A 13,374-nucleotide genomic window follows, 5' to 3' on the forward strand; every position below is an offset into this window, starting at 1 on the left:
AATCTCCCCGCAATTACCTTCTTTCTGAAGGTTCGACGGAAAACAGACTTGGTTTACATTTAAAATATTTCTTTTCCGGAATTTAGTACTGATGCGTACCACGCATACGATGACCTAGCCACTATCGGTGCTGCAGTTGATCATGACTCGCGCCATGGGTCGTTCCATCCGCTCGGTTGGGTCATTTCCGCCACGTTTCCAGCTGCACATTGCAATTTTGAAGCCTCGAAATAGAGCTCTGTACCACGCCCATCTGGAAAGAAGCGTCGCGTGATCGACTGTCGGTGGTCCCTCGTTAAGAATTCGCAGCAGTCTTCCTCGGAATTTTTTTCAAACGAGGCTACACATTTTATTTCTTTACTAATCCAACTCGTTTGAGAAATTTGCCTACTTTGTTTCTTATTCATTTACTTATTAAACCCCCTATTCCTAGCAGTTTAGATTCGGAAAATAAATACAAATGTAAAAAATCTGCAGAATGCCTTTGGGAATCTAGCAGTCTCTGCTCCCCGCCCAGATGTCTCGGTTGCGACGGCAGCGGCTGTTGCAGAAGTTTCAAAAATGGCTCTGAGTACTATGGGACTTAACATCTATGGTCATCAGTCCCCTAGAACTTAGAACTACTTAAACCTAACTAACCTAAGGACATCACACAACACCCAGTCATCACGAGGCAGAGAAAATCCCTGACCCCGCCGGGAATCGAACCCGGGAACGCAGAAGTTTCTTTTGCCGATTTATAGGAGAACATGCTGATAAATGCTCAATTTTCGATTACCTATCTATCCCGTCAACTTTGAGTCGATTGCGAGTTACGAACTTCAGGGCTGCTTTTCTAAAAAAAAAGTGGATGTCGGGCCAAAATATCTTAGTCTTTCGTTTTAGGTTTCACGTATGGGACTTGTCAGATTGGCCGCGTCTGATGCCTTCCTCTTCTTAGTGACAAAGATTGCACACAAGGTAATTAAGGGGTCTCCCCGACCACTTACATGCACCCTGCCGAATGTTGTCAACTGAAACTTACTGCCGCCAAGTGTTCTTTAGGGTGGTCGTAATAAGAGGAAGCAGTTCTACGAATGAAGGTCAGGGGAGTACGATGGTTGCGGAAGTCGCTCAAACTTCAGGCATGTGGCAGTTGAAACTGTTAGATGGGCCAGAAGGCGGCCGTGCAGTGACATACTGCAGTGGAGATTTTGGATGGACTAATTAGTGAGAGTTCGATAGAAACCAGTTTGCCGTTGTGTGATATGGTAAGTGGCCGTCGTGATACGTAATACTGCATGCTGACGCCATATTTGTCTCAAAGGATCAGCGTAACATTCCCCACTCCGAGATATTATCGCAATTTCTTTCGTTTGTGTGAGGAATGGTGGCAATCGTTACTCGCTCCCTCATTTTTGGTTGATGGTATTGGATCCAAAAATCGTCCCTGATAGAGATTCTTAGTAATTCAAGAATGTGCAGAAGTTTGTGTTCATCATTTTCGTAGCAGCTGCATACAAATGTGCAGAATGCAAAAGAGCTTTCTCTTTCGAACTACTTTAGATACTTGGACATTTGAAATCAGGAACATTACCGGCCGATTCACTCGTATTGGTGTAATTGGAGCACATTATGCACGGTGTGTTGATGAACCAGGACTTGGGTTTACAATTACTGTGATGTTATGTATCAATTGGCAGATTATCATCACGATGCTTGAAATGGCAGCATCGTTTCCCGCAGTACCAATGCGATGTGCCCGACACGCTCCCTAGCTGACGAGACAGGGAGGTTAACAAGACACGGACTGAATCCGCGCATTGGATTAACGACCATTGGTCTGGTAGGCGGGCCAGCATGAGTGTGTTCATAGTGTTTTTCACGCTCGTTTAGGGTAATTGCTGGCTTGTCCCAGATGTTAACAATAATTTAAACTTTGGCACAAAATGCAAAACATAAAGAAATATTTTTCTTTTTATAGTGATGGAACAATATTCTTCAAATAGTTTTTCGTATAATAAAACATTTCGCATATGCACATTAAATTTTGATTTTCATGCGGTTAGTAATAATATTTTTCTTACAAAATGATTCAATATTACTGTCTCCATTTGAAAGTAATTACGGAATTGAAATAAAAGTAAATCAGAGCAGCAATATGCAGTCCCCCTCCCCGCAGTACTTTCCGAATACATAGCTTCAACAACATATTTAAAATCACGAAAGTAGGAAGCTGTCAAAGCTCAAAGTATAAACGTATCATGGTAAATTATTCCTTTATAGGTTATTACTTACAAATTCCTTGTCCTGTGCCACCAACCGCCACCCCCTCATTTTCATTTAGTGAGATGCATTTGGTGGCGCTGGATTAAGGAGAACTTCTAGAAATAAGAAAGCCATATCTGAACGTCAAAACGTAAGAAACATCTAAACCAAAAAGAAATCCTGATCCCTTGTGCTCCCTGATGTAGAGGTTAAACTGTATTGGCAGACTGATTTATCAGCTGCAGGTGCACGGTATCTTCCGACGACAATCGCACGTTACGTCTGTCAGAAATAAAAATTTCGAACAAAAGCACAGTAGTATGGAAAATAGAATGTCGGCGGAATATTTTTGGTGATGGAGATAATGTAAAATTTCCTCAAGTTGTGTAATACCGGGTGTGATACTTAGCTCATGACCTGATACCCGATATCTTGTGCTGTTGTGACACACAATTCCAGATGACAGTATCTGTTTCAGTTAAAGTTGCTCATACTACTTGACCCAAGACTGTGCTTGCTCAATCCAACTTACCTTCGTTGACACTCCTTAGTCGCACTGTAACACCGAAATGCGCAAAGAAATTAACATCGTGTGCATTATGCTGACGACGTGTTGCTATCTTAGAAATAATGTCTGGATACGTATGTCCCAGTCCCTTAGACGTTTGGGAAGAAAATTCATTGAAGATACAAAAAATCCATTAGGACTATAAAATTTTCTCTGGCTCTGGAAAACTTAAAAGCAACTTAAATGAAGAAAAAACTATCAACTGTGAATTTGCTTAGTTTCCTAACGCCTGACGACCTACTGCATGAGCACACTGTTTTGCAATTATGTTGGCGTACAAGTTTCGGTGCGCCACGTTATAACTGCATTTTACATACTAACAGTATGTTTGACATACATTGAAGAGAACCTTCTGAATGCGTACAATTTGTAACTGGTGTCAAAGGGAAACGTACAGTCGTCGTTACAGGGACAGTGCATTCGAACGTCAACGTAGAGCGTGCCTAGTTCCTGACACCACAGCGTGGAAAAAGCACGCTGCGGAATCTTACCAAATGTGCTGAGAAATATCAAGCATGTCAGGTATCCTGAACGCGCAATTGTACGTAGACGAATGGGGTCTAAAAACGCCACCTACGTCACGTGCAAACCATCTCTTTCCAGTACTAATTTACAATATTGGGAGACACTGTATTGGATTTCAGTTGAAGTCCATGTTTGGTGGGTTTTATGATACGAGTGTCCTCGTTTCTGAAGAAGAGAAATTTGTTAACATAGAGTATAGATTTGTCAGGAAGTCGTTTCTGAAACTACTTGTATGGAGTGTAGCCATGTATGGAAGTGAAACATGGACGAGAAATAGTTTGGACAAGAAGAGAATAAAAGTTTTCGAAATGTGGTGCTACAGAAGAATGCTGAAGATAGATGGGTAGATCACATAACTAATGAGCAGGTATTGAATAGAATTAAGAAGAGGAGTTTGTGGCACAACTTGACTAGTTCTAGGACATGTTCTGAGGCATCAAGAGATTACAAATTTAGCATTGGAGGGCAACGTGGAGACCAAGAGATGAATACACTAAGCAGATTCAGAAGGATGTAGGCTGCAGTAGGTACTGGGAGATGAAGCAGCTTGCACAGGATAGAGTAGCATGGAGAGCTGCATCAAACCAGTCTCAGGACTGAAGACCACAACAACAACAACCTATGCCGTCCAAAACACCAGCACATTGGCGGTGTCAGAAACACGTTGTTGGTGCTATGTTGTGTAATAATACGCGGGAAATATGTTTGTGGTTAAGAATTTTGATATGAAAAGTCGCGTGTTCTGTAAACACGCCTAGGGCCCGCTCTAGGGCCGGACATTACGGACTTCGTCGGGGCGGCATTTTGGGTGTGGATGGAAAATACATTTAAAGCCGAACCAAATCTTAAAACAATTTTTACATCGTGATGGCCGTTGGTTCGGCTAGTCGGCAGAACTCGGTCGCTTCGCTATGCTGTCCAAACAACGGGGTTCGGTCTGCTGTGAGGAATATCGTAGGAAGACTCCCTCCGCCGTTGTGGCGAAATCTTTTGTCGTCTCCGGGCCGCAAAGTCCATTTACTACCTGAGTTGGGAACCGATGTTTGTAATTAGGCTTTTGTATTCCCGCATACAACCTACTTCCTTATCCTCACCGCCCCGCCCCCTCCACTAAGCAATAATAGTAGTGTCTATGATTTCGTAAATCAGAAATATAAATACTTTATTATAATGTGTGGATCATGACTCCAACCCTCTCCCCCCCCCCCCCCCCAATCTGCTCCCACGGATGCGCGCTTGACAAGGGGCGGCATTATAACTCTTTTGTCCGGGGCGGTTTAATGCTACAGCGGGCGCTAATATGCCTTCAAGGCGTTGGCGCGTTGAAGATCCTTCAGGAAGTGTTCTTCGTGTGGTGTACTGTAATTAGCAGTTAATAACGTATCGGCGATTAAAGCCTGCAGGACATAACATAGACTAAGACGTAACGTTACGTAATTGATGTGTGCAGGGTGTAGCTCGTTCGCGTCTCGCTAATTTCCAAAAAGTTCCGTAATATCCGATGTGATGTAAATACGAGTGCACTCTCTAAGTATTGTTTGTTGGATTGGCTTTATGTAAAAAAGAGCTTTCATTACATCTTTAAGATATTTCGCACTTTGTTTAAAGTCTGGTGTTTCACATGTTCCTAAGATTCTGCTATTGTATAGAAGCAGTGGTAAAGAAAGAATGACCTTAGGGTATTACTGAAAAGTGTAAATGATGAAACAATTAACTTCTGTGGAAGATTGTAGTAAATTTTATCGTGCTGTCTGCAATGGATGTTATAATAAGCTGAATGTCCGTACAGACTGGACATGGAACTTTCGTTTTGCCTTACATCATGTTCTTACTTGCGTTTCCTAGAGACGGAACAAAACGACTATCATATGGACGAGGGAGGAAATGTGCGTTTTAATAGCGTAAACATGGGAATTTTACACCCGTCCATTTCGTAAACAAATTGTGCGATTTGGTTGCCAGGTACAGCCAACTGCCGCTGGAGCGCGCTGCGGTCTCGTTCATAGGGTGAGGCACACGTACAGTGTGCCCAAGCCGGCTCTTTCCTGAGCGTACAGAACCACGTTGAAGATAGCGCGTTGAATGCCACAGCCCGTGTGACGTCTTTACTAAACTCTTCGTTGTCAAGTATACAGGGTGTTACAAAAAGGTACGGCCAAACGTTCAGGAAACATTCCTCACACACAAAGAAAAGATGTGGACATGTGCCCGGAAACGCTTAATTTCCATGTTAGAGCTCATTTTAGTTTCGTCAGTATGTACTGTACTTCCTCGATTCACCGCCATGATTTCATACGGGGTACTCTGCCTGTGCTGTTAGAACGTGTGCCTTTACAAGTACGATACATGTGGTTCAGGCACGATGGAGCTCCTGCAAATTTCAGTCGACGTGTTCGTACGCTTCTCAACAACAGATTCGGTGACAGATGGATTGGTAGAGGTGGACCAATTCCATGGCCTCCACGCTCTCCTGACCTCAACAATCTTGACTTTCATTTATGGGGCATTTGAAAGCTCTTGTCTACACAACCCCGGTAGAGACTCTTCGTGCTCGTATTGTGGACGGCTGTGATACAATACGCCATTCTCCAGGGCTGCATCAGCGCATCAGGGATTCCGTGCGACGGAGGGTGGATGCATTTCCTGTAACAAAGTGCTAGAAGTCACGCTGGTACGTTCTGTTGCTGTGTGTTTCCATTCCATGATTAATGTGATTTGAAGAGAAGTAATAAAATGAGCTCTAACATGGAAAGTAAGCGTTTCCGGACACATGTCTACAGAACATATTTTCTTTATTTGTGTGTGAGGAATGTTTCCTGAAAGTTTAGCCGTACCTTTTTGTAACACCCTGTATACAATGAGGCCTGTCAGTTGTTGAGCACCCAATACAAAACACTCCCTAGCCAGTAAGTTTGGTCGATACTTAGCGTTCGTTTCGAATGCCACTTGGCAAGTTCACTGGCTGCTGGGCCCGTGAGACAAGATATTTCGTACCTGTTACTAAAAAAAGAAGCCAATTGAATCCGAAACTGACACCACTGCATTGTCAAGACTCAAGAACTTATCGACACGAAAAAGTGTGGAGTGAAAGGCCTAACTTCCTGTCGTTAAACTAAAGTTAACTTATATATTCATAGAGAAATAAATGACTCACGTGCAGGGACGACAGTGAATATTGATAGGCCCTGGCACAGTGATCTTGCCTTGTTTGATGAGAGTATTAGTGAGAAATCGTTAAAAGAGAAAGTCGGTAGGGATGGAAAGTAGCAAGGTGTGTTCTTTAAGTTTTATAGACTGTGTAGCCATGCTCTACACCGTGTTTTATTACCTGCTCTCGATTTTTCACTATTTTCACATATTGGTTTGAGAACACTGTATTTCAGTCTGCAATTGCAATCGCGTTCATTAACTTCAGAATGTGTTGTTGTGATGGTCTCTCTCTCTCTCTCTCTCTCTCTCTCTCTCTCTCTCTCTCTCTCTCTCTCTCTCTCTCTCCTCTTTGCGTAGCATGCAGAGGTATGTTTTTTAAGCGTTCCTAAGAGAACTAACGAGTATTGTTTATCGATATGAGATACTACGTGCAGCAGGTTATCAGAGGTATTTTTTTGTAGTTTTTATAAGGCATGACGAACGGTTTTGCTGCTCTCCGGCGCTTACTGTTTTTAGAGGTGTATCAGCCACTCCAGTGGTGTTTCGGAAAGCAGCGGAGCAAAAACTTAACTATTCACGTGCATCGCGACCGCAGGGAGTGAAAATCAATGGGACTGCGGCTGTAGCCACTGCAGCCAACGTTACTGCTACCTGACAGTTTGATGTAATGCAGCAGAGTTCGTTATTTACGGCACATCAGTGTGGGATTCTGTTATAACACAGCTGAAAATTAATCGGACACATTTTTAAGTGTCGTTTTTTCGTACTGTCGAATGTAGCTGGTCTTTATTTCTTAACAAAATAACGAATCAGTTGCCACCATTCGCGCGAATAGTCGTTCTAATAGCTTATTTTACATTTCATTTCGAAACCACATTAGTTTGTTGGAATAATTCAATTTCATACTACAATATGCTGCCAGATCAAATATTTTGTACTGAAGCGTGACTCGAATACTGAATCTTGTTTACTTACTGAATGAGCTATACATGGATGCCTCTCAACCCGAGTTCACAGCTTCACTTCCACCAGTAGGACAGGTCGGCAGTTATGCCTGGGTAGCTCATTCGACTAGAGCATTACCTGTGAAAAGCAAAGTTCCTGGTGCAAGTCGCGGTCTGGACACAGTTGCGAAGTATCAAAACATAGCGAACACTGCTGAAGAGTGAATGTGTCAGAATGATAATTTCATATTGTTGAACACAACCTGGAAGATGTTACCGATCAGACAGTAGATGTCTTAAGTTCATCGACCAAGGTGGTCGTGCATAGTTTGTCATGATCGGCCGCATATTCATTGGTCGTATTCGTTGATTGAATAAAACGTAGCCAATGAAACGCCTGAGAGCAATGATTGATAGCCTTCCTCGATTAACATTTCAAATAAATAAAAACTTTGCAAATATGAGAAGACATTCTGATTGGCATATGAGGTAAGAAAATTGCAAGTTACAGGACACAGCTGATGAAATACATAACAGAATTTTTGTTGGTGTGATTTCACTCTAAGACCTACTGCACTGACATTTTACATAGCTTGGTCTTATTGTTCCACCTAGGCAATCTTTTGCCCATTTCTTATGCCGTAATTTTATAAGTAGAGCGCAAACACTTCCTTCCTCTTCAAAATAAACTATTGAGCTATCCATAAATTGCACGTACGCGCGAACAAATCTCGCCCGATGTCCAGAATACTACGCTGATAAGTTTTGGAACGATTTGAAGTTGGCCGATTGAAAAATTTTTCGCGGTCGTTTTTCCTTAGTCAACTTGGGACTATGGTTCCCATCGCTGCTGAACTGTTGTTCACGTTTTTAGTCTATAGTATAAATACCGTCACTTCTGTATGAGCTTGTTACGCTCTTTAACCATGGCATGTTTTCGGAGGTTTGTTTTCAATTTGGAGTAGTTCTCTTTCCTGGTCGAAGTAAGAAGACCATATTGGTTCACGGTGTTCTACGTAACTTTAATGTTTTCTGCTTAGCATATAAGGGGCTGTCAAGTAAAACTGTAGTTGGTGGTGCACAAAGTTTGTGCTTCTTTCATGCTGTGTCGTTTACGTTAGTAAGGAGTGTCTTGGATGAAGTTACTGTTTCGGAAGTATAGATGACTAAGATGGACGTGGCCGAGATGAGCTACAATGGCATGGTTACAAATTGTGAATGTTACTGCTGGTTGCACTCCTAGAATTGAGTCGTCTGTTTCGTTGAACAACTCGCCGACAAGAAAAAATGCCTCACACACATACTGGTTTTATCTCTAAAGATTTACTCACCCACGGCTGAGTCAGCACTATTGTTTCACAGGGGACTGATAAGTGTTAGATACTCTGTACCCTACAAATTATCGCTTTGTTCATGGACATTCACCTAGTTTCTGGTATACGGTTGTCCTGGTGCAGATATGTCAAAGTTAAAATTTCCTCCATCTGTTTCTCCAAATCGTGAGCATGTGACCAGATTATGCATACAGTAATTCTACTGTTGTGGGATCAGTTTTACTTGGGATGTGTAGTGAAATAAGCTGTGTGCTATTCTAGATCATTTAAAAACACCTGTTGTAAATATAATGATCTGTTCACAATAAAGGATGGCAGCCAAATCTTGAAATAATGATCTGTGTTTAGAAGTAAGTTTGCAGGGCATTTAACTGAGAGTACTTTTGTCTTCTTTCAAACTGGCTCTTTAATATTGTAAATAAACGTCTGTATATATGCTATGCATGATTACTTTAGAGTGCATTTGAGGCTAAAAGCTTTTAATACTAAACCTGCTTTATCCTGTTGTGTTGAATACACTGAGGGGACTACTTACTTAGAACGCTGAAGTTGGAGAAATTATGCTCATGAGACACTGTTGAAGCATTCGATAGTGCCCTCAGTGTATTCCCGTAGATGCAACTAATTCTTCTTTTAATCTTTCTGTATCATAAAATCTTTTCGCTAACAGTTATCTTCACTTCTCTTCCAGACGCATGGTTTAAGCCAGACAGACTTCATCCAAAAGGTAATGTAATAAAGTAACATACATTGTCTTGGACTTGCTTTCCAGTGTCGTTAACTATAAAGTTTTGTTGTAACATACTTAAACTACCGTAACACCTACTGATTTCAAATTTAGTTATTTTACTGGTGCGTTGCAATTTTAGTAGTTTAACTATTTTATTATTTTAGTGATGGAAATGAACTTACTAATAAGCATGTTACACACATCACCGCCTACATTATTTCGTATTTTGGTTTGGTAATAAAATAGCTTCTTCAGCTTTTGTGTTGTCACATTTCAAGATAACCTTGTTTGTTAATTTTTAAGTGACGACAGTAACACGTGAATTTATTACTGAAGCTATAGTAGTGATATCACACACAAATAGAACACAGTATTCGGAACTTTTCCCAGTACTGATGCTGGAAGAAAATATGGACGTTAATAATTTAATGTGTCAAAAAGTGAAAGATAATTTTAAATAGTTGGCCAGCATTATCGTTCCGAACTTCAGTACCAATAGTTCCCAAATCTATACAGAAAACAGCAGCTTAAAATTTAAGTAACTTGGTTCATAGTATCCTCGTATAGGAAGGCAGTTGTCTTAAAGAGGAAAGCTTATTAATCTGAAAAACTTTCGTTGGCCGTCATTTTGTTTATTATTAAGGATTCTTCCCCCTCTGTGCTTTGAACATTCTCTTAAGTCCAGCTTCTGTGCCTGATTTCTTCCATGTACTCTGTCAATTCTCCAGTCAACCAAAAACATGTTTCTAGTTCACTATCACGTTCTTAATGTAAATTTTTGAGCTTTGCTCGTGCTGTATCTCACATGGCAGACCACAGGTGAGCCACATAAACAAATAAAATTGTAAAATATGTAAAGTTGTGCAATTTTGAAGACAAAAGGGTGGGAACTGGTTAAAAACAAGCTACCATATCTGGAACATTTCAGGCGTCAACGCGCTGCTACTTAACGAAATGATTGTTTGTTGATAAGTCAGCGCATACAATTATCTGACACTACACATTACGAATTGCTTGTTATTAGTCCGAATATGTTACTCATTTGTTCATGCATTCACAGCACACTTGCCTGTGAGGGAAAGGCATCTAACGTCGACGAGTAACTGGAGGAAAGACATGCTAAGCTACCCTGTAAATTTACGGTTCGTGCAGTACCAATCAATACATGTAAACTGTTTGTAGATCGCGGAGAACTCAGATCGAAAGGTAGGCAAGCTGTAGTTGCTCAGTGTGCTAACAGATGGCGCGAACGGCACCGATGGGCGAGAGCTAAGTTTCGTTCGGAGCTTCACAGTAATGCCGTAAAAAGCACCAGCGCTCTTACTTCGGTATTTCAGTTAACGTAGTTACTCTAAAATACTCAGTATTACTCACTGTATGATAGAATGTCGTAAAAGTGGACAGGTAGTGTGTAACAATGGACTTTTATAACGGAATACATTAAGAAACCTTCTCCGGAGCTTGCAAAGCATACTCGCGGAAAATTTGTGTACTATTATTCCAATAAAACCGACTTACCTTTAATAAAAGTTACCAAGAAAATACGTTCCTGAAGCTCCCTCGGTAGCAAGAGTGACACGTTCTAGTCGAGGATTTTGTGTTACATTGTCGTTCCGAGATAACATGCAGCCCGTCGTTATGTAGCGATTGTCCGCGCGCACATGTTGCACTGAAATTGAACTATGTGCGTGAGTGACTGAACAAGTTATCAGCCACGTACGCAGATCACGATTTACTCTGGAAAATTGCAGTTACCAGGTTACGATACGAACTGGTTTTCTCTCCTCCCGATCCCCCGTCGCTCCCTCCTCCTGGTCTCCGCGGCAACATTTGAGACTGCCAACGTATGCATGTGACCGTTTAGAAGAACGGCAAGAATTAAAATATACTCTCATATCCAGAACCTATGCCAACCGTCGTTCTGACCTGAATATGCGGATGCGCTGTACACATCAAACGGCTTCATTTGGTTAGAGTAACAACCACATCTGGTGATAAGATTGTAGGTGCGTTACAAAGAAATCACTACTAGTATAAGCTTGAATGGGGAATTACTGAACTGCCCTTTATTATTCATTACAGAAATTGCCAAAGTTCAGTTTTAGTGTTGTACTCAGTAGTTGTATGAAAGTTACATTGAACAAAGCGGTTCCGTTGTCACTTTTTTGGCTTGCTTTTGTCAAAACACGAAGCAAACATCTCTCATCAGTTTTTGTGAATAAAACGCCCTTCGCCATGGTAAATGACGCAAATAATGGAGTGGGGCAGAAATGTAGCATTTCCCCACCAGGTTACTTAATATGTACATTCAGCAAGCGTTAAAGGAAACATAGTAGTAGTTTGAAAAAGAAATTGCAGGAGCAAAAGAGGTTTGCTGATACGGTAAATCTGTCACAGACGGCAGTGGACTTAAAAGAGCAGTTAAAGGGAATGAATAGTGTCTTGAAAAGAAATTAAGACAAATATCAACAGAAAAGGTGTAATGGAATGTAGTGAATTTCGAACGCGAACCCGGATTTCCCGCTTATCGCGAGCTTTGGGTCGGTCCGGGATGCGTGAACGGATAGTCGTAGTGGGAAAGGCGATTACTGGCGATAAGCGGGACATCCGGGTTCGAGTCCCAGTCCGGTACAAATTCTCAAAGGTTATGGCGAGCGACTAATAAGTATTATGTTTATACCTAACAAGGCTGTTATAGAATACCTGTTCTACGGTCCAGAATCGAATCGGCGAAAAAATAACGTAATGGGGAAGCTTGACTTCCAAAAAAGGCAGTACTTCATAGGGCAAATCTTAAGACGAGTAGTAATTAACTTCGGTGATGGCGGGAAGTGGGAGAGCTGGAAATTGTAGAGGGGAAACGAAGGCTTTACTGCAGTAAGTTGGTTCAAATGGCTGTAGATTGGAGTAGTTACACAGAGGTGAAGCTGTTGTTGGCACGGGATGCGCTAGCACCAAGAGCTACATAAAGCCAGTTTACCGACTGGACTCTGCTACTACTGCTGATAAAAGTTGTAATGCTCTTGCCCTTCTCCGTACTGAAAACTAAGATTTCCATTTCGAAAAACGTATTCAGTCTTGCATTCGGAAGATGCAGCTATAGTTAAATTTTTAGGAACACAGGAGCTCTAATATATAAATAAGTTGCGGTAGCCGTCCAGCATTTTCTGCAAAAAAAAGTTGATTTCTACTGTTTGGTTCGTTGACTTTTATTTGAAACATTTTTACACAGTAGAAGTCCATTGTTTCTATCTGAACATGAATTATGAGTGTTCCCCAGCAATTCGCCTCAATCTATCTACTATAAATATTTTCGTTAGTTTTTGAACTTCAGGGTTAAACAGTTGATGAAAAAGCAGTTAATGTATTATAAACAGAAAATGCATGCGTATCCTCGAGTAGCAGGCAGTTGAATGCTCCCAGATTTCTAACAAATTCGAATCACCGTAAAATTTGCATGGCCTTGGTTCTGTCCATAGTGTGTTTGACTTCTTAAATGGTTTACAATAAAATGAAGTTGATATAAACGTACCACTAGTCGAGCAAATACGAGCAATCTTTACTAGGACTAAACATTTTAGTTCTACATGTCGTGGTTGTCTTGGAATGTTTGTCTGACCAGGACTTCGTCGTGCGTTCTATCTTGACTGATTCATCTATTCCGGCTGTCACGTGTGTGTCACCTGTGGAGTCATCCTAAGTCTGTGTTGGCGCTGCTCTGATAGTAAATTACACAAACGTACCATATTCCCTTAAAATTCATTTTAACATCCATGGAGAAGTCAGGAATTAGAGATACAAAATAGTAAATGCAACTATATTCACAGAGCACTGAAGTTGGGGGGTTAACTTAAAGCGCAGTACAGATCCTCTGAA

The 13,374-nt window shown here is 41.3% G+C and overlaps 1 protein-coding gene and 1 long non-coding RNA gene across 3 annotated transcripts in view; one reads left to right on the forward strand and one right to left on the reverse strand.

Annotated features, from left to right (window-relative positions):
- The window catches only part of LOC124620374 (reticulon-1-like), a 387,596-nt gene that overhangs the window by 324,015 nt on the left and 50,207 nt on the right, over positions 1–13,374 (forward strand). The window contains exon 2 of one of the 2 annotated variants that reach the window (XM_047147045.1): positions 9,460–9,495. The exons of the other annotated variant lie outside the window; for it this stretch is intronic. Within the exon in view, the coding sequence (XP_047003001.1) occupies positions 9,460–9,495 (36 nt within the window). The remainder of the gene's footprint in view (positions 1–9,459; positions 9,496–13,374) is intronic. 2 annotated transcript variants of the gene reach the window in all.
- The window catches only part of LOC124620376, a 73,491-nt gene that overhangs the window by 53,525 nt on the left and 6,592 nt on the right, over positions 1–13,374 (reverse strand). The window lies entirely within an intron of this gene.

The sequence above is a fragment of the Schistocerca americana genome, chromosome 6, assembly GCF_021461395.2.
Source record: "Schistocerca americana isolate TAMUIC-IGC-003095 chromosome 6, iqSchAmer2.1, whole genome shotgun sequence".
NCBI classification, from domain to species: Eukaryota; Metazoa; Arthropoda; class Insecta; order Orthoptera; family Acrididae; genus Schistocerca; species Schistocerca americana.